The 23,766-nt window shown below is 43.0% G+C and overlaps 1 protein-coding gene across 1 annotated transcript in view; it reads left to right on the top strand.

Annotated features, from left to right (window-relative positions):
• The window catches only part of ZNF185 (zinc finger protein 185 with LIM domain), a 46,389-nt gene that overhangs the window by 16,469 nt on the left and 6,154 nt on the right, over positions 1-23,766 (top strand). The window contains exons 4-27 of the mRNA XM_065729535.1: positions 5-52; positions 1,463-1,501; positions 2,134-2,208; positions 2,982-3,053; positions 3,738-3,818; positions 4,704-4,787; positions 5,977-6,015; positions 6,635-6,715; positions 8,403-8,477; positions 9,118-9,198; positions 9,512-9,580; positions 11,212-11,289; positions 12,828-12,872; positions 13,242-13,391; positions 14,657-14,740; positions 15,230-15,328; positions 16,685-16,783; positions 17,439-17,546; positions 18,111-18,206; positions 20,026-20,106; positions 20,334-20,435; positions 20,863-21,021; positions 22,268-22,381; positions 22,642-22,737. Of these exons, the coding sequence (XP_065585607.1) occupies positions 5-52; positions 1,463-1,501; positions 2,134-2,208; positions 2,982-3,053; positions 3,738-3,818; positions 4,704-4,787; positions 5,977-6,015; positions 6,635-6,715; positions 8,403-8,477; positions 9,118-9,198; positions 9,512-9,580; positions 11,212-11,289; positions 12,828-12,872; positions 13,242-13,391; positions 14,657-14,740; positions 15,230-15,328; positions 16,685-16,783; positions 17,439-17,546; positions 18,111-18,206; positions 20,026-20,106; positions 20,334-20,435; positions 20,863-21,021; positions 22,268-22,381; positions 22,642-22,737 (2,055 nt within the window). The remainder of the gene's footprint in view (positions 1-4; positions 53-1,462; positions 1,502-2,133; positions 2,209-2,981; positions 3,054-3,737; positions 3,819-4,703; positions 4,788-5,976; positions 6,016-6,634; positions 6,716-8,402; positions 8,478-9,117; positions 9,199-9,511; positions 9,581-11,211; positions 11,290-12,827; positions 12,873-13,241; positions 13,392-14,656; positions 14,741-15,229; positions 15,329-16,684; positions 16,784-17,438; positions 17,547-18,110; positions 18,207-20,025; positions 20,107-20,333; positions 20,436-20,862; positions 21,022-22,267; positions 22,382-22,641; positions 22,738-23,766) is intronic.

Here is a 23,766-nt window from a genome sequence, read left to right as displayed (position 1 = left end):
TCAGGGCTGGGCGAACTGGTGGGGGATCTACAGCCTCAGCACCTACTGACAGGTAATTTGAGGGACCTGTCCCATTGCTTCCTTTTTATCTCATTGCATCAGTGCATGTTTTCACTGGTTCTTCTTACTCTTACCAACTCACTTCAATGATTGTGTTGAAAAAATATAGTTCCTGAGGAGTGCCTGCATTGTTCACTATGATATCTCACCAAGCATCACCTTGTATGGAGCATAGCTCAGGTCCTGCAAAGTCTAGATGGAGAGATGTGAGACTTGATGGATCAGTATCTTCACTGCAGGGGAACAGATGTTTTCAGGGCCATGATTCAAGGCTAAACGGTGTACATCTACTTCTGTACTGGTACAACATCTGTATGTTCTAAGCCTGAAGGTTCCTCATAGAAAGAGAAGCTCTGTAATTGAATTCAGTTTGCTTTAGGTCCAGATCTTTTAAGGAACATGGGAGCTTGTAGCAGAAGCTGTGCCAGAAGCTTTCAAAAAAAGCTTAGTGCACCTGAAACCACTAGGCAATGGGGCTGAGATGGGCTGCACACTGCTGGTGCATGCTCTGAGGATAATGCAGAAAGAAGAGCTTGGGGCTATGTTTAGCATTCATCATCCTTTAGCTTCCCCATCCAGAGAGCTCCAGAGCTCACACACAAGCCTGCAGTGAGTTTGCATTTCTGTGTCTGAAGGCAACGGGATAAATTTGAGCTTGGCAGAAACCTTAAGCATGTGGTGATGTGCAGTGTAAACTCGCCTTCCTGCTAAGCTCTGACCTGATGGCTGAACCTGCTTGGATCAGGTTAGACCAGAGACCTACTGAGCTACCTGGCAACTGTACTATCCCAAGGGCACATGGACAGGCGGAGGAGGGGTTGCATTCAGGCAGGGATGGAAGGAGCCTTTCTGTGCCCTGTTTGATGGAACTAGGTCCTTGAAGGTCATCTTGGTTCCCACCTTGATCTCAGGTAGACTTCTGCAAGTCAGCTTGCATCATTTCCTCCTGTCCAGCTGCAAGGGGCCAGATCCCCACCAGTTGGAAGCCCTTTTCTTTTGCTCCCCTGGAAGTCTGCTGCACTTAGCTTCTGAGGGCAAGTAGACAGAAGTTAGTATGAAGCTGATGTTTTTATTGTGATAAAGTGGCCAGAATCTGTACTTTTTCTATTTCTGTGACATAAATTTGAGGACTTCATTTTGAGCCAGAAAGCTGTCAGCATGACTAACTGTTGGCTAATTCTAAAATTCCCTCTTTTACCTCTCCTTCTTAGATCTTGATCTGAAGGTTATTCCTTTAAAAAAAAAAAAATCCTTCCAAGGTCAGTTTGGTGCAGTAGCTAAGCTATCACCCAAAGTCCATTTGGCTAGATTTTGGCTTGACAGCCATGAGGACATTTCTCTTTTAGACTTGTACTGTTTGTCCAGATGTTTCTTAATTCACTGATGTCTGTTCTTTGCACAGGTCTCCTGCCTCCAAGCCTCAATCCGGTTACCTCATCAGGTTGGTATACAGAATTGCAAGAAGCACTTGGGGTGGAGGGGAAGGAGAACTATATCAGGAGCAGCAAACATGAAAAATATTATGATCTCTTGGTCTCTTCTGCCAGTTGGGAACATTGTAATGCTCACAGATGAACATACTGTGATGAAAAGATAGTCCTGAATGTTTTGTTAATTTGATGGTGACGTTAACAAAAAAAAATCAGATCTCTTCTGTATGATATAATGATCACACATGGGAGGATGAACATGCTGCAAAAATTTTCAATAATCCTTATCAGGATCAGAACATCATTATTGATGTGTCTTGTGTGCTTCAGCTTCCTCTGACTGGTAGCTTGTTGCATGCAGAGACCCTGATGTCCCACTTATCCTAAACAGGTTGGCAAGCCCTGTGATGCCATACTCAAGCATGTGTGAAAGCTGATTTTACTGTGTAGTGTAAGACCATAGAGCAGGAAGATGGCACTTTTCTCAGGATGACTCTCCCAGGAAAATATCTTATAATTTTTGGTATCCTGAGCCAACAGGACACATAGATGCTATTAAGCCTAAGACGGGCTGCGTGTCTCCTAATCTTAGCTCCAAACTCTTCCCTGAAAAACAATTGCAGCATGTCTCTTTTCTCATCAGGGGAGTGTTCACAAAGACCATCGATAAGACTCCTTCCGTTTCAAACTCTCCATCTTCTAAGGAGGCACAGAAAAAGTATGTATATTTTCCAGTTCTTCATGAAAATGAACTTTTAAATGCTGTATGTATTTCGAGTGACCCTTTTACTTTGGCTGGTGCTTGTGGGCTTCCATTGAGCTACTTTAAATCACTATATAGTGCTGGAAGACAGGGCTTTTGATTTAGCTGCTCTACTCAGAACATGGAAAAAAAAAGGCAAGATATAAATTCTGTGTTTCTGCCACCAAAGCGAGGAATACCAGTTTACTGTGAATCTACTCATGGATTTGGGTTTAATTTGGCAAATAAGTTTGGGGAGGGGGTATAAATCACAACATGACATTCATTTTGATATTTTTAAGGTTTTTTTTTTTTTAAACCTGTCTCATGAGAGGCACTTACATTTTAGTGTAGAAAGATCTAAGCATGGCTCTAATCTGGACAAATGTTTGTTGTATGTCAGACTAAACTTTTTGAGTTTCCCTTTTTCTTCTGTTTTGTTTCAACTGGGGAGAAGAATGATGCTGCAAGGTGTCTTTCTTCCTTCTCCCTGACTAATCCTAGGATAGAGTAGCATCATCTCACAGAAGAGTATACCCAGTACTGGCTTTGACAACTCAGTGGCCCTGGGAAATCAATAGACTTCAAATCCTAATCCAAGACCATGGAAAGAATTCTCCCCCGAATTCAAAGGGTTGACACTTAAGATCACTCTGTTTTTCTTCATCTTGTGGAGCATGGGGAGAGAGTGAAAGAGGTTGAGAGCTCAGGAAGGTCGTGTTAACCACTGTGACTTGTGCTATCTGCAGCACTGCTGTGAAGGGACCCAGTTCATGGCATTCTTCTGGCTACAGGATGACAACTGAGGATTACAAGAAATTGTGAGTGTGCAAAGAAGAGCAGGGCCTTCTGCTCACGTGCAGGCTCAAAAGCACCTGAGCCTCAGCAACAAAGCCACCTGCACGTGGGTGCTCAGTCAGGCATGCCTTCGTGATGTGAGAGCTGCATAGGGAGCCATCACTGGAAACTTAAGCATTTTCCAGTGTTACCTCCAGGCTTGTGTGGGCTGTAAGGTGTTCCTTGATCTGGTAATAGCCTCTGTATGGAGCAAATTTTTCCACTTGGTAGTAATTAAGGCAGAAACTGGAGCCTGGGGACTAGGTTTGCAGTATTGCTGGCCTTTATGAAACCAGAGGAAAGGAAGAGCCTCATAGAAGAACAGAACTCATGGCATTTCATTCCCAGCATTTCACATCAGAGACTGTGGCTGTACCCTGAAATGCAGCTGAGCATTTATCAAGCCCTATTCTTAAAACCCTCTAGTCTTAAAAACCCTCCACTAGTAAAACAAAATCCTATGAGGACATGTGTACCCTAATACAGCTGAAAAATACAAGTGTCCTCCCACTCATATGCAACATTTCCAGGGCCTGAACCTGTTTCCATATCCCCTGCCCTTGGATTTACCTTGAGGTTTGTTTGGTTTTTTTTCCTCATGCTGCCTATGCAGCATTCTGTGCAGGCAATTTCCTTACTCTGGCTCTCCTCTTCCTTTCCTATTTCAGAGCTCCCTATAATGTCAAACAAAAATCAGTGGACGTGGATGAGAAGGATGTACCTTTTAGTCCAGATGAACATAAAAAGAGGTATGCCTTCCAGGTAACCACCTTTTTCTTGCAAGGGGCAGTGACAAGTGGACTTACTTCAGATTAACTGCCCTTTAATGAGAGGGTCAGTTCAATGATGATTATAGCTAAGTCATTAGGGCTGATTGCAATAAAATAATAAGCAGATATTTCTACAGAGAGCACATCAATGCCCACAGGCAACTGCACTCCCAACAAAATATAATTAAAAGCCTGACATGATTCAACCTGACAGCATACCCCAATTAATTTGGTAGCTGGAAATGGGTTGTGGAATCCATCAGCTCCATGGTGTCTATGTGAAACGATAGAGATGCACAAATAGCCTGGAAGTAAAGGGAGGAGCCCTCCTCCTGCTGCCTACATGTGTAGAGTTGAGACTGGGCCACCTGGGGACTTGTGTCTGAGCCCAGATCTAGATGAATGTCTTGTTCTCACACCAGGAGCAGGATATGTTTTGTTCCTGTGGCAGATCTGTATTTGTTTGTTTTGTCTTGTTTCTTAAGTTGCTTTTTCTCAGATACAAGACTTTTACAGAGAAACTTGGTAATCTGACCAGTGGACATAAACCAGTAGAAATCCTTTCATTTTGAACTTTCCCCATTGATGCATTTGCTGGTGTTTGCATTAACATATGCAGTCTGTGTAGCGTATCAACCACAAAGGCAGTTTCCCATTCTCTCAGTATGCAACATCAAAACTGTCCAGGTCTTAAGAAGGGGAGTGCTCTCATCCTCCTAGAAGAGAAGGAAGCTTTTCAGAGCCGTGGGAACTCTGTCAGGCTAGGACAAGTCTCCACTGGGTTGTTCATCTGTTGCCTCTTCAAAGCTGTACCAACAGCCCATAACAGCACGAGCAGAATGTGACCTTTTCCTTCCCTTCCAGGACAGAGGCAGCCAACAGTGTCCTGAGGCGCACTGCCAGCAGGGAACGTGCTTATGTCCTCTCAGCAGCAAAGAAAAGCAGTGGGTGAGTTTTCCTTGTGCAAGTATGGTGCAAGAGGCAGGGAAATGGCTACAGGCAGTGGTCTGATGAGGGTGGTAGTCTGATCTAAAGACTCACTGAAGATGCTGGGTACTTCTCAAGTAAGTGAAGACAACTTTGCTGCTCTCTTTCTGGAAGTGCCAAGTTTTTTTATGCAAGTTTCTGCAGAACTGGAAAAGTCTTCCAGGAGACTTGAGAAGACTCCCCTACTGACAGGAATAAAATTTCAGCAGGAAAAAAAACTGTGATAATTTCTAATTCTTTGGGACCCACATTTAAGACCCAGATTGTCAGTCACTTTCTAATACTGGTCCCTCTAGTTTTGTTGCAGGAAGTACTTGAAAGGTAGGGGGAGATTAGAGCAAATAGAGCCCAATGGTAGAAACTACATCCAAATTGGATTACCTTTTTGGTACGGTTTGCCTTTATGTTTTGTTTGAGTAATACTTAGATTTACGAGATCCTGATCTTAATTTCAGCTTCAAAACAATTTTTTTTTTGTCAGAAAAAACCCAAAACCTAACTAATATGTGGGCATGTAACAACAGCATGAAGGATGTCTGAGAGATGCTGATGTTTGAAGCTGTATTGCCCACCTCATTTCTGGGAGGAAATGAACAGATTTCTAAGGCCTCTGATAGCTGAGGAACCGTGCTAGTGACTTTTTTTTGCAGCTTGCTTTCACTGTAAATCTTCTTCCTTTGACCTAACTCAGTGTGATGGAATGAGGCACCAGCAGGTCGGTAGTGTGGGAGGAAGCAGGGAGGGGATGTGCCAGGAGCATTTGACTATGCTGAGAATGGGAGGAGCACCTGGGTAGGATTTATAAGGACACTGAGGGAATTTGTACTGGCTGCTGATTTTTCTGATGCATTGAGTATTGTGTGGTGGGGAGAGAGGCAGGCTTGCATGCAGGAAGAAAAGCAGCAAACAAAGGTGTAAAATCATGAAGGTACTTTGGGAAAACTTATTCCCTTTGCCTGTTACAAGTTGCTGCTCTTCTTATTTTTGTTTCCTCTGTTCTGTAATTTGTGCACCCGCTCACTGTCAGCTCTGCCCAATTGGTGCTTAATGCTTTGCACCATATGGATCAGTGACCACCTGGGAGCTGCTCCTGCCTAAGGTGTGTCTTTCCCTCCAAACTTTTGACCATTACCTATATTCTTCCTTTTAGAAGCCCAACACAAGAGTTCCCACCCTTGTTTGCCAAGAGGTAGGTCACTAACCCCCACTCTAATAATACTGCTGGGGCTGTGTGTCTGTTCTGTGCCAGGGCTGCTGTTAATGCTGGGATGGGAGATGCCAATGTGATTCACAGCAGAGGTGGAATAGTTCCTGTAAAAAAGGTGCTTAGGATTGAAACACTCTGGATTTTGAGAGTTCACAATGTCATGAACAATGAGAATATGCGATGATACTTTGGATTATGGGCAACCTGAAATGAGGAGGATGGTATTGACTCATTCACTGCCTTTCTTCTTCCAGAGAAGGCTGGTTCCAGCCAGCAGTGCAATTGGTACCACAAGGAAATGATTTCTTAGCCATTTTCTGGAACTTAAACATTCAGCTGATGCTATTTGTAAAGTGACTGTGACAGAAAAAGATAGCACTGATTTTGGCTTCAGGTCTTACTTCAATCAGCCAGTTGAGATGCTCACCAATAACAGCATGGAGCATAAAGGACAGGAAGAATGTACCTCTGAGAGAAACATGGAAAACATAGCTTAAGGGAAAGTTAAAGTAAACTGCCTGGATTAGCTAGCAGCGGGGAATGGAAAATTATGTGACATATGTAATATTTTTCACTTTCATCTCCCCTCTCTGTCTGGAAGAATTGAGATAGAAGAAGAAGGACAGCAGAGGAGGAATCCAACCGTGTCTGATTCATGCAAGTTTACAGCAGATGACAACAGGTATTGACCTCATTCTGGAGAAGTGTGGTGATTGTCTTTGATTTTAGGGTACATCTTTCTATTTAGATGGAAGTTAGCAGGCTGAACACAACTAGGGATGGAGGTTTTCAGAGAACATTTTTCCAAAAGGAAAAATGAGATTAACTAACTTTGTGAGGTAAATAGGCAAGAACAGCTACAGGATAGTAGAAAGTGTGCAGCTGGCAGCCCTGGAGAGTGACAGACTGCATTTACCTACAAGTCAGCTCTAGTGTGTTGCACAAAATAAACTTGCTGATGAGATCCTCTCCTGATCACACACCACAGCATAATCAGCTCTGTCTTCATGAGGTGTTCATATGCCACAGGAATAATCCTGGCAGCAGTTCTGGAGAGACAAGGCACAGAGAGAGTCAGGGCAAGTTTAGATGGGCTCACCTACCCATCAAAGAGCCATCAGATAGTAATGATTCTCTTGTACTAGCAGACTTGGCTGTGTGGACTGACCCTATCAACTAGACATGAAGTACTCAATATCTCATTATTTCCAGTCCCCTGAGCCAGCTCTCTGCTTTTGTTAGATTTTAAATTTAATTATTCTACGTTGATCGCAACAGATAGGTGCAACCTGGGAGGTTTGAAAAGTTCATTATCTTTAAATTGATCTTTGCTTTCATAGTAAAAGTTAGCCTCATTTTAAGCTTCCAGCCCCTACCACAGGCCACTGTGGAGCTCTGGCAGACAGACTGAAACATTCCTGCAGTGGCATGAAAAACCTGGGAATAAGCTCTCTTTGATGCAAAGAAGCAACAGTGATGTTCTCTCCTAGTCTTTACTAGGAAAACCACTGATGTATGGGGCTGAGACCCATATGTAGGTGGAAACGTTTGTCTAGGAAAAAAAAAATCTGTTTTCGAGCAGGTTCATTTCATTTGGGATTAAGCTTTCTTCTTAATTCATGCTGTGAAGGGTGGCTTGAAGCAAAGCGGCACCATTATTAGCTTCTCTGCCACTCTGGTCCTTAGTGGGTCCAGCAGGAAGTCCAGTAGATGAGGCCTTTCAGCCAGTAGTGTTTTGTTTTCTGGGTGAAGGAGCTGCCTCATAAGTTCATAAGGTTGGAAAGGACCTATAAGATCATCTAGTCCAACCATCCTCCTATCACTATCTCTACCCAACTACTAAATTAAGTCCTTTAGCACCTCATCTAAACGCTTCTTGAACAGCGCTAGGGATGGTGCCTCAACCACCTCCCTAGGCAGGCCATTCCAGTGCCTGACCACTCTTTCAGAAAAGAAATTAATTTTGGTGGCAATTTTGTGCCACTGTGGTTTGAGGCAGGGATACCATGCACTTACCCCACCTTCCTCACATTTATACACATACGGAGAGTAAAAGCAGTTTTGTAAATGCACTGAGCTTTAACCTATACTTTTGTGAAAATTGTTTTTTGGTTCAGGCTCAAATACTGGGGACAGAAATAGCCCCAACTGTGCTTGACAGGAGAAGTCAGATAGATTGAACGTTTCAGCAAAATGGCAAATACGTTTCATGTCAGTGCTCAGGGACAGCTGTGTGTGAGTCCTGGCACAGCAGGGTTTGGCCTTTACCTGGGAGTCAGACACCAGCAAGCAGGATGGCAACTGAAAGATATTCTCTTTTTAATGCTTTGTTACTTGTGGGGTTTATTTGTTTGTTTTTGTTCTGTCAGTACCAATGGGCTAAAAAAACCCACGTCTGGGCCTTCCTGGAATGCACCAAAACCAGCAGCAGTGTCACCCACCAGGTGAGTGTTACAGCACAGCCAGGTGCCTCGGACATCTTTTGGTGCTGTATCAGCACACACGTGGCTTGCAGTCAGTGACGTCTGTTGTCACACCTTTAGAGGTGAAATGAAGCTAATTTGTCCTCCTTGTTCATGGAAGACTTTTAAAACAGCTGTGTGAATATACAAAGGTTTTCTGTCTGAAATCCGTGCTGTGTCTCAAAAGAATCTGACATTTTGATGTAAGTGCTCAAAACCTGAGGAAAAGAACTACCAAACTCTTTCTTGCTCTCATGTGTGGTGGAATAATTTTCAGTTGCCTTCAACTTTGTTTGATTGAATTCATGACTATAGAATAAAACAGATGTTGAAATATTTTTTTAAAGTACTACAAACTGCACTGGTCACTGACCTTGTTGTTTTATCTTTTTTTCCTTGTGTATCATTGGCAGACTGTGGATATTCATGATTGGTGCTTTTAATTTCAACATTGCTTCTGATAAGACTACTTCTGAAGTGAATGTACTGAAAGCAGCGATGTTTGTTTTAAATTTTACTTATTTGTTGAAGGGAACATTTTGGCACAGGATAATTTTGTCCAGCTGCAAGGGGGAGCTGATTTATTTGGGAAAGATACCATTTTCCTTGTTTTCTCTTGCAGCACTGAAATAGGCAGTAAGAGCCAAACAACCACAAACTCAAGGGAAACTTCAGAGAAAATTTCCACATATACTGAAATCAGGTAGGTCTGCTGGTTCTGAATCTTCCTGAAGCTCCACTAATGATAGCAAGGGGCTTGCTGCCCTGGAGAGATTGTTTCTGCTTGGTTTATTTTCCCAGGTGTGTGTGATCTGGACATAGCGCATTCTGAAATCCTGTATCATGGGAACTCTAAGACAGCATGTTACAAAAGCATCAACAACCTGGGAGGAAACATACCCATACAAAAGCTGTCCTTATCACACTTCCAACAAACACTGTGCTGTGAAGTTCCTACGCCTCACTTCCTGTTCCCACATCTCCCTACCTTTTTGTTTTTGCTGTTTTGCTTGCAGAAATGGTGAAAACAGACAAGCTCCTAATGGGAACTCCTCACTGGAAACTGTGCCACAGCATGGGGATGGGTAAGAAGTTGAGAAAGGCTGATCTATGCTACCAAACATAATGCATAACCCTGATTTTTTTGCTTAGAAATGCAATGTACCTGCTAGTGGTCTTAAACAGATGGGATCTCTCCAGTCATGGTCCTGGGCTGCTCTCCAAGAGCATCATCTACTGGCTAGGCTGCAACTTGACAGTTTTTTTTTCTGTTCCTCCTCCACCTCCCCCAAGGGTTTTCCTCTATGGCTCAGTCCCTGAAAAATCTACTTCACACATTTGTTACTGTTCCAGTTGTCCTTGCACTGCCATCCTCTTTGGAGTTTCTTCTACCTGCAAGGGTTGGGTCGTTGTGTCACTGGTGACTTCTAACACTGGTTCTGGTCCTCTGCACCTTGTTGAAAGTATGCAGGGGTGACTGAAGAATGGGAAGATGCAAAAAGCTCTGTAATATTGAGGAGAGTAAAAAAAAAAAAACAACAAACCTGGAAGGCATGGATACAAGTGATGGACATGTTAAGGGGCAGAGCTCTGATACTATGCACATAAATGCACATATTAGGACATTTACTCTGATTATCATAATGGCAACATGGCAGAGAAGTCTGAGAGGACCTCCAAAGGAAAGCAGTGACAGATGAACACAGCCTAGCTCTAGGTGGAAAGTATCACATACAGCAGACACACTACAAACTGGCTGCTGGCTTGGCCTACATTCAGATGTACTTTGAGAAGAAGACAGCATCCTATGTGGTGTCATTTGTTTGCCCCATTTCCTTTGAAAATGAGGTAGTTCCCTTCTGAGGAAGAGCAAGAGGGGTGTTTCTGAGATATATCCCATATTAGCATGGTTCTTCTTGTTCTCAGTGTTGTCACACTAAATTTTTGTCTGTGTTGATTGGCCTGGCCCTTCCCTGTTCTGCTTAAACTGCTGTAGAAAGCTTGGATCTACCAAATGAATTTGCGCAGCATACACAGTTAATTGCTGTTCACTTTCTATTCCTATCAGTGAAGATAAAGCTAGTAATCTTCCCAACTTTATATCTAGGTGAAAAAGAGTGTAGCATGCTCAATAAAAGGTAGAGTCTGGACTTCTGTCTTGATCATTCAGCTGAGACCCATAAATATATCCTGTATGTCATTGCAGGGACAGCCTGATTACAATGCACTCATTGTGCTTAGGGTCATTTGGGTCACATAGCTGCTCCTAATTGTGTGCCAGTCTCCCAGAGAAATTAGAGGATTCCTCATTACTTAAGCCACCTAAAACTGGAGAGAAAATAATTGGCAGAGGGGGAAACATGCACAGCTTGACAGGTCTGGGGAGTGAATGATGGGTGTAGCTGGGGACAAAGAGGTGCAGCTGGTGGACCCTGCAGGAAGACCTCACTGGCCCAAGAACAGAGAGCATCTGTTGTAGGGTACTTTTATCTGAGCAAAGGATTTATCAGTTCCTCACTCCAGAGAGCAGCACCTCTCTCTAAGTAACCCATCAGCTCCAGTCAGGTCCACAGCACATAAAAGGTAGGTTCTCAGTGTCCTGCTGTATTGGGCTAGCCCCATTTTGTGCTTGTCCTAACTAAATGTTAGTAGGCTTTCCTATGGCCGTATAACATGAGGTGCATGTCATACCTCACTGGCATTTTTCTTTTTCTAGTGACAAACATCTTAAGGAAAAGTCTGAGCCATTCTCATGGGATAAACCTAGAGCAACTGAGGTTCCCACCAATGGAAGGTAAAGTTAGTGTGAAATTCCTTTATTGACTTCAGCATTGTGTAGATAATAAACCACTCCACTTCAGCTGTCTGGAAACTCTGAATGGATATTTACTGATGGAAAAGCACAGTTCGGTCTGTGCTTTGCAGAACTGCAGTAGTTTATCTAAAATTTTATTTGAGAAGTGAGTTAAAAATGAGAACGTAATCATTTTACAGACAATTGTTTGGTATTTTTTCAGTTTTTAGTTTAGCTTCTGTTATGCAAGGGAAATATAATTTCTGGGTCATTTCTGCATTTTTCTGGATTTATTCCCAAATGTGAACTAATTCAATATTTTTTTTTACAGTATAGAGAGCTTCACTCTAGGCCTCTACCTATCTACTTACTTTTACAACAAGAGACTCCTTCTAAAAAAGAAAAAGGAAAGAAACTGTCATTTCCTCTAAAGTCATTTCCTCCTAAAACCTGGCAAAAGGTTCAGTGACTAGGAACAATTGTGTCCTGACTCTAAGGTGTTATGAAAACTAGTTGTAAGATCCCATAATTACAGGTACAGTTGTTGTCTCTGAGTGTAGTCCACTGTCACTGCCCTGCTTGCCTTTTGCAAGCATGAAAATAACTTGTTCCTATCCTACTGGGACCCATCCTTGGCAGAATCCTGGCCCCTCCTGTGGGCATCAGGATTTCTGGCATCAAAAGTAGCTGTTATCCAGTGGAGCCCCTTTGCTGAGGTTCTGTGCTGCTGCTGTACACCACAATGTCTTGGACCTGGAAGGTCGTCTTCATCTCTAGGAAACACTGCTTTAATTTGATCCAGAAATCAGTGCAAGTATAAAGGTACTTCTCAGGCATCCACTGTATGTGACTGAAACAACCCAATTCCTTCCTGTTCTATGGCAGAATGAAACAGCTTATTTTACAGCTTTCCTAGAGAGCCTGCACTTCCAGTGGAGGGAGGAAAAATACAAATTTGATTCTCAAATTAAAAAGGTTGCAAATGCAAAGAGCTGTGTTTCTGTCCAGCCTGAGAAAGTGGAATGGAAGGAGGAAAGTGGCTATCACCATGGCTTTCAGAGGAGGAGCTGACTAAGAGCTGTTCACCCATCTGCTTCACCACTGCCCACAAAACAAGAAAACAGAGAGACTCTCTTTAGGATCAGGCACCTTTAGTTCTCTATTTTGTCAGCTCCCTTGAGGGAAGCCAGAGGACATAAGGGCTGTTCCTTCCCTTCTGTGTGTGAAAATAGAAATGCCTGTGTTGCAGCTGTGGCCTGCAGGATATCCCACTGATTTTGGAAGAGTCCTGGCTTGAAATTCTAGATGACTCCATACCACTAGCATCTGTCACGTTGATGATTTTTTATGCTCCTTACACAATTAATTTCCCCTAAGTTTTTGGCCATTTTACCTGCAGAAATACACTTAGCACTATCTCTGGGAAGTCTTAGGGATTTTATTCTCTTTCCTTTTTCAAATGCATAAGAAAATAATTGCAGATTGTTACCCAAATCAAAACAAGGATGCTTTCTAAAGTTGCTTTCTCTCCTTTTCAGTTATTCTGAACATACAGAAGCCAGCAATGGATTTTACCTACCAAAGTAAGTGTAAAGCTGATTAGCAGTGTAAAATGCATGTTTTACTTGGTTTTAAGTGGAAATGGTCTTTTCCTGATGTAATACTTCCCTAAAAAATGTGTTCTAGGTGCTTGTATACACTTTAAAATGGAAGTGAACCTGATCCACCAGCTTAATCTGTGATCTTTCAGATTCTTTCCTTGAACTACACTGAGATGGTTGGATTTCTGTCTCTGCCCTTCAGATCTGCAGCAAGGAAGTTATGGAGCTCAGAAGGAAGTAGAAAGGGAATTATTTGATACTAGCAAACTTCGTGTTTGCTTTCACTTCTTGCTCCATTTTCCAGCCTGCTAAGCTTTAGTCTGTGACCCATGAATCCCCCTTTCTTACCAGGTCCAAATCTGGTTACAGGGACAGATCTGCAGATGCTGTAGACAAGCCGCACCAGCAGTATGAGTCCTCTCCCCACTTGGATGATGCAAAGTCTGAACCTGCAAGGTCAGAGCCTGATTCTGGTACTCACAGTGCTGCTGCTAGTAGCAGGTAGGTTCTGGAGGAAGAAGAAATTGTGTGTCTGCAAGTAGAGTTGGAAGTAGAGTCCAAAATGTGCAACAAAACTAAGAGAGCCAGAAAATCCTTCATAGATAAACAGTGGGAACTGCATTCTGTCTGTTCACTGTTTCACATCAAATTTTTTCCTACCAGGTAAGCTAAGGAGCAGATACGGCAGCATTGTCATTGCTTTTAACATCCATCTCAAAAACACCTCTATTCCACATGCATTTTTAGAGCATGCTTGCTTTTCTGACAGTGTCAGAGGTGCAGAGGCAGACAGAATTACTGCTGTTGACACCAAGTACACTAATCTGCCTGAAGCTGCTTTCCTCTCTTATTCTTACGAAGGCTGGAGCAACACCCTTTTGATGAAAGATCGAGGGACCTGGGAATGTTTAGCTTGGAGAAGAGAAGGATCTTGGGAGCTTAGAAGCAGGAAGATGACTGACTTTTTATGCAGGCAGATAGTGATAGGACAAAGGGAAATGGATTTAAACTGACAGAGAGGGGGTTTAGATTAGATGTTAGGAAGAAATTCTTTATTCAGAGGGTAGTGAGGCACTGGTACAGGCTTCCCAGAATAGTCATGGATGCTTCATTTCTGGAGGAATTCAAGACCAGGTTGGATGGGTTCCTGTGCAGTCTGATCTAGTGGTTGGCAACTCTGCCACAGCAGAGAGGTTGGAATTAGATGTTGTTTGAGGTTCTTTCCAATCCAAGCCATTCTGTGATTCTAATAGGTTGTTCTGGAACTTAACTCCATATACTGGCTTACAAAAGAAACTGAGGCGAGCAAGTGTTGTCCTCCAGCTTCCATGCTTCATGTGAAGAGGATCACAAGGCTCCCAGTAGGATGGTGAAAAATGCAAGACCTAGAGCTGCTGCTAGTAACATAGGAACATCTTTCCCAAAGACATCTGCGTTGTGCTTTGTCCCAGCTGCATGATCCTGTGACAGGACAGAAAACTGATGTATACGGCTAGGGTGTGTGTGAACTGAGGCTGAGTAACTGTATTAGTTCCATTTATAGCTTCTATTCTTCTTTATTAGAGATAGTATTTCTACCTGGAGGAAAAGCAGTTCTTGGAGAAAATTGCTTTCTGTTTTCTGGTGTCACATGAAGTGTGGTGTTACTTCATACAGAGTGCCCCTCCATACAGTATGCCCGAGAGTGCCCCTTGAAGCACTTTAACAGCCTTTGTCAGGCCATCAAGCTGTTGATTTTTTTCTGTTTTTTCTTTTTTATTTCACAGGTCTGTTTTGCAGTCTGGTGTCCCTTCTCCTCCCACTGAGGGAGCCCCTGCACACCTTGAGGACACAGAATATTCATTTAAAAGGTTAGAATGGGATAAATTTAGTGAGTGTATGAATAATAGTGAAGATTAAAGAAATAGAAGCATAGAAAGAGGCTTCTTTTTACAGCTTGTCCCAAGAATAAAGGGGTCTGTGCTGAGGTCTACAGTGCATCATGCAACATTAAAAAAAAAAAGTGTTGCTATCTTCTTAGATACAAAAAAAAGCACTCCACCTTTTTTCTCCTTTTGATGCACCTGTTCTTGGGGGGGTTTAGTCACAGCCTTCTCATTTGCTAATAATGGTGGACTGCTAAGTGATGCTGAAGCAGCAGCAAGGGAGCTGAAAGGCACTGAAATAGGAGAAGTACACTGAAATGCAACTAATTATGGTCCCTAGAGAGAGACCCTGGTGCAAGGCAGTGAATGGTACAGCTTGGCAGGAGCATTGCATTGTGAGTAGATTACACTCACTAGTGTGATTATTTATATGCCAGTTGCTAAAGAAATAATGAACCTTTCTTTGCTTGCCAGATCTTTCCTGAGCTATGAGGAGAGAAGTAGCACTCAGGAGAGCAGATTCATGAACCCCACAGTCCCAGCATACAGCAAGCCTGACTGGAAAGATGCGACGTAAGGACCTGGAGTGCTAAGCCTCTGTTTGCTAATGTTCTTTCTCACTGTTGGAAACCTTGGAAACCCCAGCATAATAAGGGCTATTTGTCCAAGAATTTATAAACTTTTCCTCAGTCTAATATCCATCATAATAACAAATGTCATATCTCAAGTCACAGAGCAAATGCATTTAACGTTTCCCAAGTTCTTCCTGGCAGGATATCTGCCACATCCTAACCCAGACTTGGGATGTGAGTGTACATCACCCACTTCTCCCTTGTTTTCTGCACTGGGAAGCCCTGGGTGCAAAGCCTTATGTGAGCTGAGGTGGCTGGACAGCTGGGGATGAGGTACTTAGAGCAGGTCACAGTGCACACCGTTATCATCATCACTGTGACAGCATTGTATGCCATAAAACCCTAGGGTATCAGCCACAGCTCTCCTCTAGAGGGGTTACTATCCCACTGGACGAGGAAACAGAAATTCAGTGAATTGAAAAGTGTAGTGCCAAAAGACTGACAGTGAGGGAGGAATGGGAAAAGAGAAGTTTTTATTGGAAGCAGTTCTTCAGACTACCTCTGTTGCCACTGGATAGAAAGAAGTTCTGGAAATGTTTAATAATTCTATTTCACCCCTTTCAGACATTTCTGTTGAATGCCTGTTTCAAATGCCAACTGTGTGGAATGGCTGAATTGCATCCTAAATTAGCAGCAGAACTAGGAATGCACCACAGTTCTCCTCAATGTAGTACTCTCTTGGTGGCATGACTGAGGTCAGGCTTCTCCAGTAGGTCCAACTCTTTTCTGAGAGACAGCAGCAGCTATATTCCAAAGATTCCAAAGAAAGTTCTCCATGGATCTTGAGAAAAGGAAGGTTGAACTAGAAAGGCAAGTGGAGATGAAACTATGTTGAGTGATATCGTTAAGGACTCCAAATGAGTGTATCTGGCTACAAGGAAACTTTCGGAATACTGGACAGGGAGGAACATCTCAAACTGATCCTCAGGTATTGTCAGGTATTCCATCAGACGTGATGCCTGCCCTGACATACACAGCCTTGACATGATAGAGTCACCATAAATAATCTGATACCTTGTAGATCTACTTTCATGCTGAAGAGCAGCATGTTTGTCTAGATATAACACAAATAGGACTGGTATCTTAGAGAGCTAATTTCAGGCCATGAAAACGTTGCTGCTTGACCCATCTGTTGAATTTCAAACAGTTAAGCTTGCTGAAGGCAGTGCTTCATTGTACTTGTCACAGCTTAGCTTCCACCAAAGCCTTGTGACTTCTTTTTTTTACTGTCCATTGTGCACTGGACTAAGTAGATGTCTCTGCTTGACAGCCATGAAATTTCCTTTTCTTTGATCAGGTCCTTCCAAGATTTCAAAGAGGGGAACACCCAAACAAACAGGGAACATGAGAGCACGTTGGCCTCGCATGACCATAAACTAGAGATGGTCCAAGGAGGGTAAGTGATTTCTAGAGCTAACCTAAAGTATGTTCACTTCACAGTTCTTTATCTTACTCTGTTCTCAGTGTAGCTTAAGACCACAGAACTCTTCTGCCTTGAAACCAGGAGTAGGGACTTTCTAATGTCACATTACAGCAGGCAGTCTCACCCATGTTTTTGGGAAACACCAACTGAATACTGTGTGTGTGTAAAGCCCAAGAGCTAATTCCTGCACTGACAGTATGTGTCATCTGTCCATTGACATGACACCTTTGGTACTACAGGGGCAGACAGTAGCTTTTGCTGCCCATAAATCTCAGCAAGTACAGTCCAACAATTACGAATGCTACAAAATCATGCATGAGGGTATCAAGGTGTTAGAATGATTTGTCAGTCTGTCAGGAATTCTGATCTGAGTGCTTTCTCCTGGACCAAATGTTTTTCTTTTGTGACAGCCTCAGCTGAAAGGCCTCTAGCTGTGCTTCTGTTAGTTAGAATGGGGTTTGCATACATGATTTCCACCAGATTTGACCTCAGGGCAGTTTGGGATCATGTTGGCCAAGTAAACAGTATCTCCTGTTCCATGCCTTATGTCTCCTGTCTAGAGAATGGATGTCTATCCACCTGAAGCCTGCTTTTTCTCTACTGTGTTAAGCATATCTTTTTATTTTAGGTTTTCTGACTCAAGCCACCGTGCTGAGAAGGGGCAAGAACCTCCTGATGTCCACCCAGAGCCTCCCAGGTCAAACAAACATGCTGACCATGACCTGAATATGGCAGTGTGAGGAATTATTCACCATCCATCTCTCCTTTTCCTGTAGGGCTAGAGTTAGCTCCTTGTGTGTCTTTTCCCACTTACACATAATGATAAAAATCTTATTTCAAGCTCCTATACTGTTCCTGATGCAGTTCTACTGTGGTTTTATATGAAATCCTGGGAGAAATCATCCTGATTAGCAGGAGGTATCACATTGTCCAGCTGGACTCCTAGGACCTGCTACCTAGACCTTAAATTTAGAAGCAGAGACACAGGCCAATAAATTGTCTCTGTGGTAGTGCTGGGATACATTTCCAACCTTATCCAGGCAGTGTCAGAGATCTCAGGCTGTACTCTGGCCACCCTGGAACCATTTTTTTTTTCCACTGATCTGTGGCTTTCCTTGTGCAAAATAGTGTGTAGATAAAAGGCCAAATGGAAGGACTTTGTGGACTGATTACTTCTGTCTGTATTTTGTAAATAAGAAGTGTTGAGGCTCTTGGTAGAATTGTGCTTCTTTGTGTATGTCTCTCAGTGAGCAATCTATCTCCAAATGAACTTGTAAACTAGAGTGCTTTTCTCCCCCAGGTCCACGCCATACTCCAAGGACAGCACCAGAGGTGGCATAGACAATAATACAGGAGTATCATCCTATGTGCAGAATGAAGAATTTGCTTCAAGAAGGCAAGAGAAATGATAGAATTCTTTTTCTGATGAAGAATGTGGGGCATTTCTTTAGTGCAGGTAGTTTTGGAGGAGGGACTGAGGATGCTGCATTTGAGATCAGGAGTCTTCAATCTTGGATTTTCTTCATGAGTGCATGGAGATGCACAGTGAGTGGTGGGACAGCGGAGTGTGGAGGGGGGAGCTTAGGAAGAGCCAGTGGAGGAAAAACAGGCAAGGAGAGAGCAATGATACTGGTGTCTTTCCATCCTGCTGGGTCATTCCAGCAAATGGAGCTATTGTGGATGTTCCACAGATACTCCAAATGGTAGTTCTTCATCATGCAGAGAGAGAAGCAGAAGGAGCAGTCCCCAGTGATGTGAGCAGAAGTTAGACTGCTGAAGAAATGAGATAGGAAAACTTTCTCTCAAGTGCCTCCCAACAAATCAGCCTGAGTGGAAAAAGCTCAGACAATCCCTTACTTGCTGCATGCCTTCCCCAGTCTATGGACTTCCTATGGGCAAGCCCTCAAGCTTACCAAATCCTGGTGCTTCCAGGCACAGTGTGTTTGCATTGGACTCACCAAGGCAGCAGTCATGACTGTCACTGAAAGACTTGGGAGTTGTCTCCTGCTCTTTTCTGTTGCCAGCTGTTGTTTTTGTTAAACATTTAGTCTCAAGCAAGTACAGGACATTTTACCAAGGGGCTGTACACATTCCTGTACATCCCCCTGTATCACCATACCTTTCCCTGTACTTCCTTAGCCTGCAGCAAAGACAAGGTAGTGTGAGTTGGATGAACCCTCTCACTTGTGGGCTAAGTGAAAGCAAACTGCTTTGCATTTGCCACAAGCTGGGACCACGCATGCTGACAGACTTTATGGCTCAGTAAATTGATTTTTATTCTGAGATTCTGGACAAAGTCTTCTCAAAGTACTTACTCAGAACATCCCAGCCTGAAAGGGAATCTAAAGTTCAGTGAGCATGTTTAGCTGGAAGTAAGAATTAAGATATATACTTTTGTTATAAAATGATCAAATGAAATTGATCTTGCTTTCACTTGGGTGACTGATCCTTTTTTTTTTTTTTTTTTTGATCTTTTTATTTTTTGCTTATTGATTTGGTGAAATTGCAGGGATTGAACTGATGCTGGTGAAGGGAAGCCCTCAACCAATAGCAAATACAAGACAAAGTCCGTCTTTTCTTTCATTAGTTGTAATGTTTCAAGATAGGATCTTTTGAAAGCATGTTAAGAATTAATTTTAGTCTAATTAACTGCAGTTTTGATGCAGGAATATGTGCTAGTTTGAGAACTTTCTGCAGTGTATCAATATTCCTAGGGGGGTTAGCATGCCTAAATACACAAAAACAGTCACAAAATGTGAACAAACTTCTCCTGAGATCAGTGTAGATGTGCAAATTCAGGGTTGTTCTGCAATGGATGCGGAAAGGATACTGCATATGATTCTGAAATGGTACCCCAATGCCACAGCTCATGCTTTTAGCAGTATGAAATCCAGCACAGAAGTACTGGATAAGCCATAATGCTCATAGTTATGTGAATTAACTGTCACTTTTGGAAAGACTAAACAAATAACTGATGTTCATCACAAGCTGCATTTTTCTGTCCTTTTTGCCTTACTTCTGAAGAAATGTGTATTTTCCTCCTTTTTTCTTTCCATCATAACTTTATTTGGCATTGAATTATGTGACATCTTTCCATGCAGTGACAGTATACTTTTCTAGAGGCAGGAGATTCACCAGAGATTACAACTACATCCTACAGTAATTATGTGCTCAGTGGCACTTCTGCAAACTGTAATGGTCTTCTGTCTTGGCAGGTCCAGCTCCCTACCTAGAGAAAGCAGCACCATTGCTCCAGAGACCCAAAGTGGAAATGAATCCAACCCATGCTGGGAAAGGTATGCAGCTAGGAAATCAAGCCTGTCTTCACTGCTGCCTTGCACATCTTGTGTTCTCCTAACTCCTTGTTTGAAGGTGTAACAAATGTTTCATTTTTGGCCAGTGAAAATGGGGGGAGCAGAATTTGGAAATCAAAATAATCATGCTAATAGTGTGTTTATTCATAGTGGACAGGTATAGGCTCAAGTGCTTAAACTGCTGACAGGCTTTGTTCCTCTCTAAGCAGATCCACTCCTGATTATGAAGAACAGCCCCTTCCCAGCACAGATAGCCAACATGAGAGCCCAGGAGCCTGGAGACATGACGAGCCCAGCCCAATGGCAGCCAGGTACATTGAGACAATCCCCTTGGGAGCCCATAACTTGCTTTCAAATCCTCATCATCTTCCATTTTGCTTTGTGATGTAGCCTGGCTGAAGTCCCAAACCTATGTAAATTGCTCCTCCAGTGTACACTAATCCAATGATACTGGCAAAGGGAATATTAAGTCTAGGATTTCACCCAAATACGCTTGTTAAATTTTAATTTGGGGTATCAATTTAGCTTAGAGCACTGCTGAATCTTGCAGCTGGAATTCAGCTCATTTAGAGAGGGAAAATAGTACAGACCTCTGCCATTCTCCTAGTCTTAAGAGCTTATCAGCAGTGTATTGTCCCAGGTTTTCCTTATTGCCAGCAGGGAAGCATTTGAGTACTTGTGAGCTGGTCATAGCAAATAATCATTGGCTTTATGGTCAAATTAGCCTTAATTCTTTAGCAGGTCTAACTTCAGCCCAAAAGAGAGTACTCTTGGTGCATATGAGACTCAGCATCCCATGCCACTGCACGTGGACCACCAGCTTTTTCACACCAGTGTGTCAGCAGCCAGCCATAGGATACCATCCTATGTAGACAGCCAAGGATTCAGCACCAGAAGGTAAGGGTTTGGGGCAGGGATGTGGAGACAGTGAAAGCTGCTGACACAATTGTTCGACAGGAGCTCTGACTTAGACTGTATGATTACTGCAATTGCAGAAGTGAGAACAGGATATTGTTCTCAGAGGGACCAACAGTACGGCCATGTCCCACAGCATGTGCAACAAAGCTCATTCTTGGATCTGAAGGGCTGGAGATAAGAGCTGGGCTAATGAGCATTCTGTAACACTGGAGAATTCTTAGCAGATTGTGTTCGGACCACGTTTGTAGTGCCCAGACACCTGATAGATGTTTAGTGATCACATCTGTTTTTCCTCTGTAACTGCAAAGACACAAGAACGATCTGGTTTTGATTTCTCATGGCACTCAATGACACAAGCACATGACAAGCTGTACACTTCAGAACTATCATATAAACGTGTGTGATCTTAAAGTGATCTTTCAGCATTTTTCAGAGAGCTGGTGTAAGAAGGCTTGTTTGCATTTGGAGGCATTTGTGGACTAGGACTAGAACAACTGGGGTAGACTTCTGTTGTACTTTATAGCCAGTCATCACCCTGTGGCACTTCATGATGCTAACATGTCTTTCTGCAGTGTAGTACACACTCACTTTCTTCCTGCCTTGGGGTTTATATCACAGACTGAGTGTGTGTCTTGCCCAGAGCAGGATTTTTCTCATTATAAGCTTAGCTTGTGTCTCTTTTTCTCTTTTATACTGCATTGATTTTTCAGTGGTTTTCAGTATTGTTTAAATTACATGGTTGCCTGAAGCATTAATCAGGATCAGAGTGCTAATACACAATATAAACATAATCTGTACCCTAAAGCACTTGTAAGATAAGAATGACCATAAGCGATAAGCTCACTTTTTGCCATTGAAAGAGTGTAGCTGTTCTGATAATAAGTTCTGTCTTGGAGAAATGAAAATGTGCAGGTCTGATAGCCAGATGGGCCAGCTGGTCAGCAGTTCACATTTGCAGATGGTAGTTTTGGAGAGCATTAGGAGAGGAAAGAATATTCACAGCACATCCATTTATGAACTGCTTCAGCTTTATTCACTATCATTAGATTCTGAATCAGTTTTCCTAGCCTCAGAGCTTTGTATGCACACTGCAGCTACAAAACCAGCATGGCTGAAGCACACAGAGCAAAAGGAGAAACTGCTGAGACAAAATACTAGATAGCCAGCGTCGGGATTCCAGTGGTTCCTGGTATAATGTAATTAGAGCCTTGTGCTTCCTTGCCAGACCTATCTTGGATTTTGAAGGGAGAGTTTATGATGGGAGAAGCAGCCCTAGAAGCAGCAGATATGACAGTGGTAGTGCCAGGGGGCACTGTGAATATAACCTTATAACTACAAGGTAAGGAGTCAAAAGGTGGGATCTAGACTAAAAAACATTCCACTGCTAGATTTATTCCATATCTGGAGCATCCTGACCCATTTCTTCTTAATTCTCTGGGTCTAAGCACTCTCAGCAAGTTGCTGTTTGTGTGGATGGCTGTGCTGTGTGAGTAATTTCACTGCCAAGAGGAGAGACATTCAGCCAAGATTCTTGCCACTTGTAAGAATCGCTCACGTGCTCAAGTTCATTGCTTGAGATTGTATCACTTCCTTTCGTAGCCACCACTCCCTTCCCAGAGATACCACCATGTCCATTTCCCCGAGAAGCCACAGGGTGCCGTTCTACATGGACAGCTTAAACTGTAACAGCACCAGGTAAATGGCTAGTTTTGATGGTTGTGATGGAATCTCCATGAAACTGCTGTGGAACAGGAGCTAGGAAGCAAAGCCAAAGCAAAGAGAGAAGAATCACTTCCAGGGAGTAAATGTGTTGCAGACCTTCCCTTAAACAGCTCCTAGTCAAAAGCTACCCAGCACAGGGTCTGTGTTACGTACGTATCTGGTCTCTTGAGATTTTTCTATGAGAGTTCTAGAACAGAGTGAAAGGAGATTGAATGGCTGGTTCCTGGCTACGCTCCCTTGGCCAGAAATCAGCCTTGGCAGAGATGATTAAAAAAAACCCAAAACACTAAAATCAAAGAGAAATATCAAGAAAGAAGGTAACTATCTCCAGAAAGCCAGTGATTGAATGACTGAACTGGTCAGAGAACAAGGCTGTTGGAATACTGGTATACCATAGTGGAATATTGTACTCAGCTTTCTGCAGTCCTGCATGGCAGCAGCAGTCCATCTGTGTGCAGCCTGACACTATGTGGAGGCACTGGCATGGGTCTCAGTGTTGGATCTGTAAAGGGGAAGTGTGTTCTGCGTGCAAGAGATCCTTTGATAGCTTAGGTCTGGCTCTAGGCAAGACCAGCTTTATCCTTTGAGGCAGAGTTAACAACTCTCATTGCTGAGTGGATAGGCATGGCTTTTTTCTGAACATGTTTTAGTAGCCATTGATCTGCCACCTTCCCTCTGCTATAGCTTTGGACGTGATTAAGCTGGGGACTGTTATATTGGACCTTGGTCAATATGCCCCCTTCTCCTCCTCTCCTGCACTACGCCAAATGCAGTTTCCTTCTACAGTTGCTTCCATTCAAGGTGCCTTGGCCGATATGCCCCCTTCTCCTCCTCTCCTGCAACAAGCCATATGCAGTTTCATTCTATAATCACTTCCTTTCAGGCTGCATTCTGGTCTGTGCTCATTTGAAGATCTTTTGATCTCTTCTCCCATGGCCCTATAAATGAGGCTTCTCCAGATCACTTCTGCCAATATATTGCTGCCGTATATTGCTGATATGT

Source organism: Cyrtonyx montezumae, unplaced genomic scaffold (genome assembly GCF_038088225.1).
Source record: "Cyrtonyx montezumae isolate F1298 unplaced genomic scaffold, pur_monq_1.0 scaffold_11, whole genome shotgun sequence".
In the NCBI taxonomy this organism is placed as follows: Eukaryota; Metazoa; Chordata; class Aves; order Galliformes; family Odontophoridae; genus Cyrtonyx; species Cyrtonyx montezumae.
Note: the sequence above shows the minus strand (reverse complement) of the source record. Positions and strands in the feature narration are given on the sequence as shown.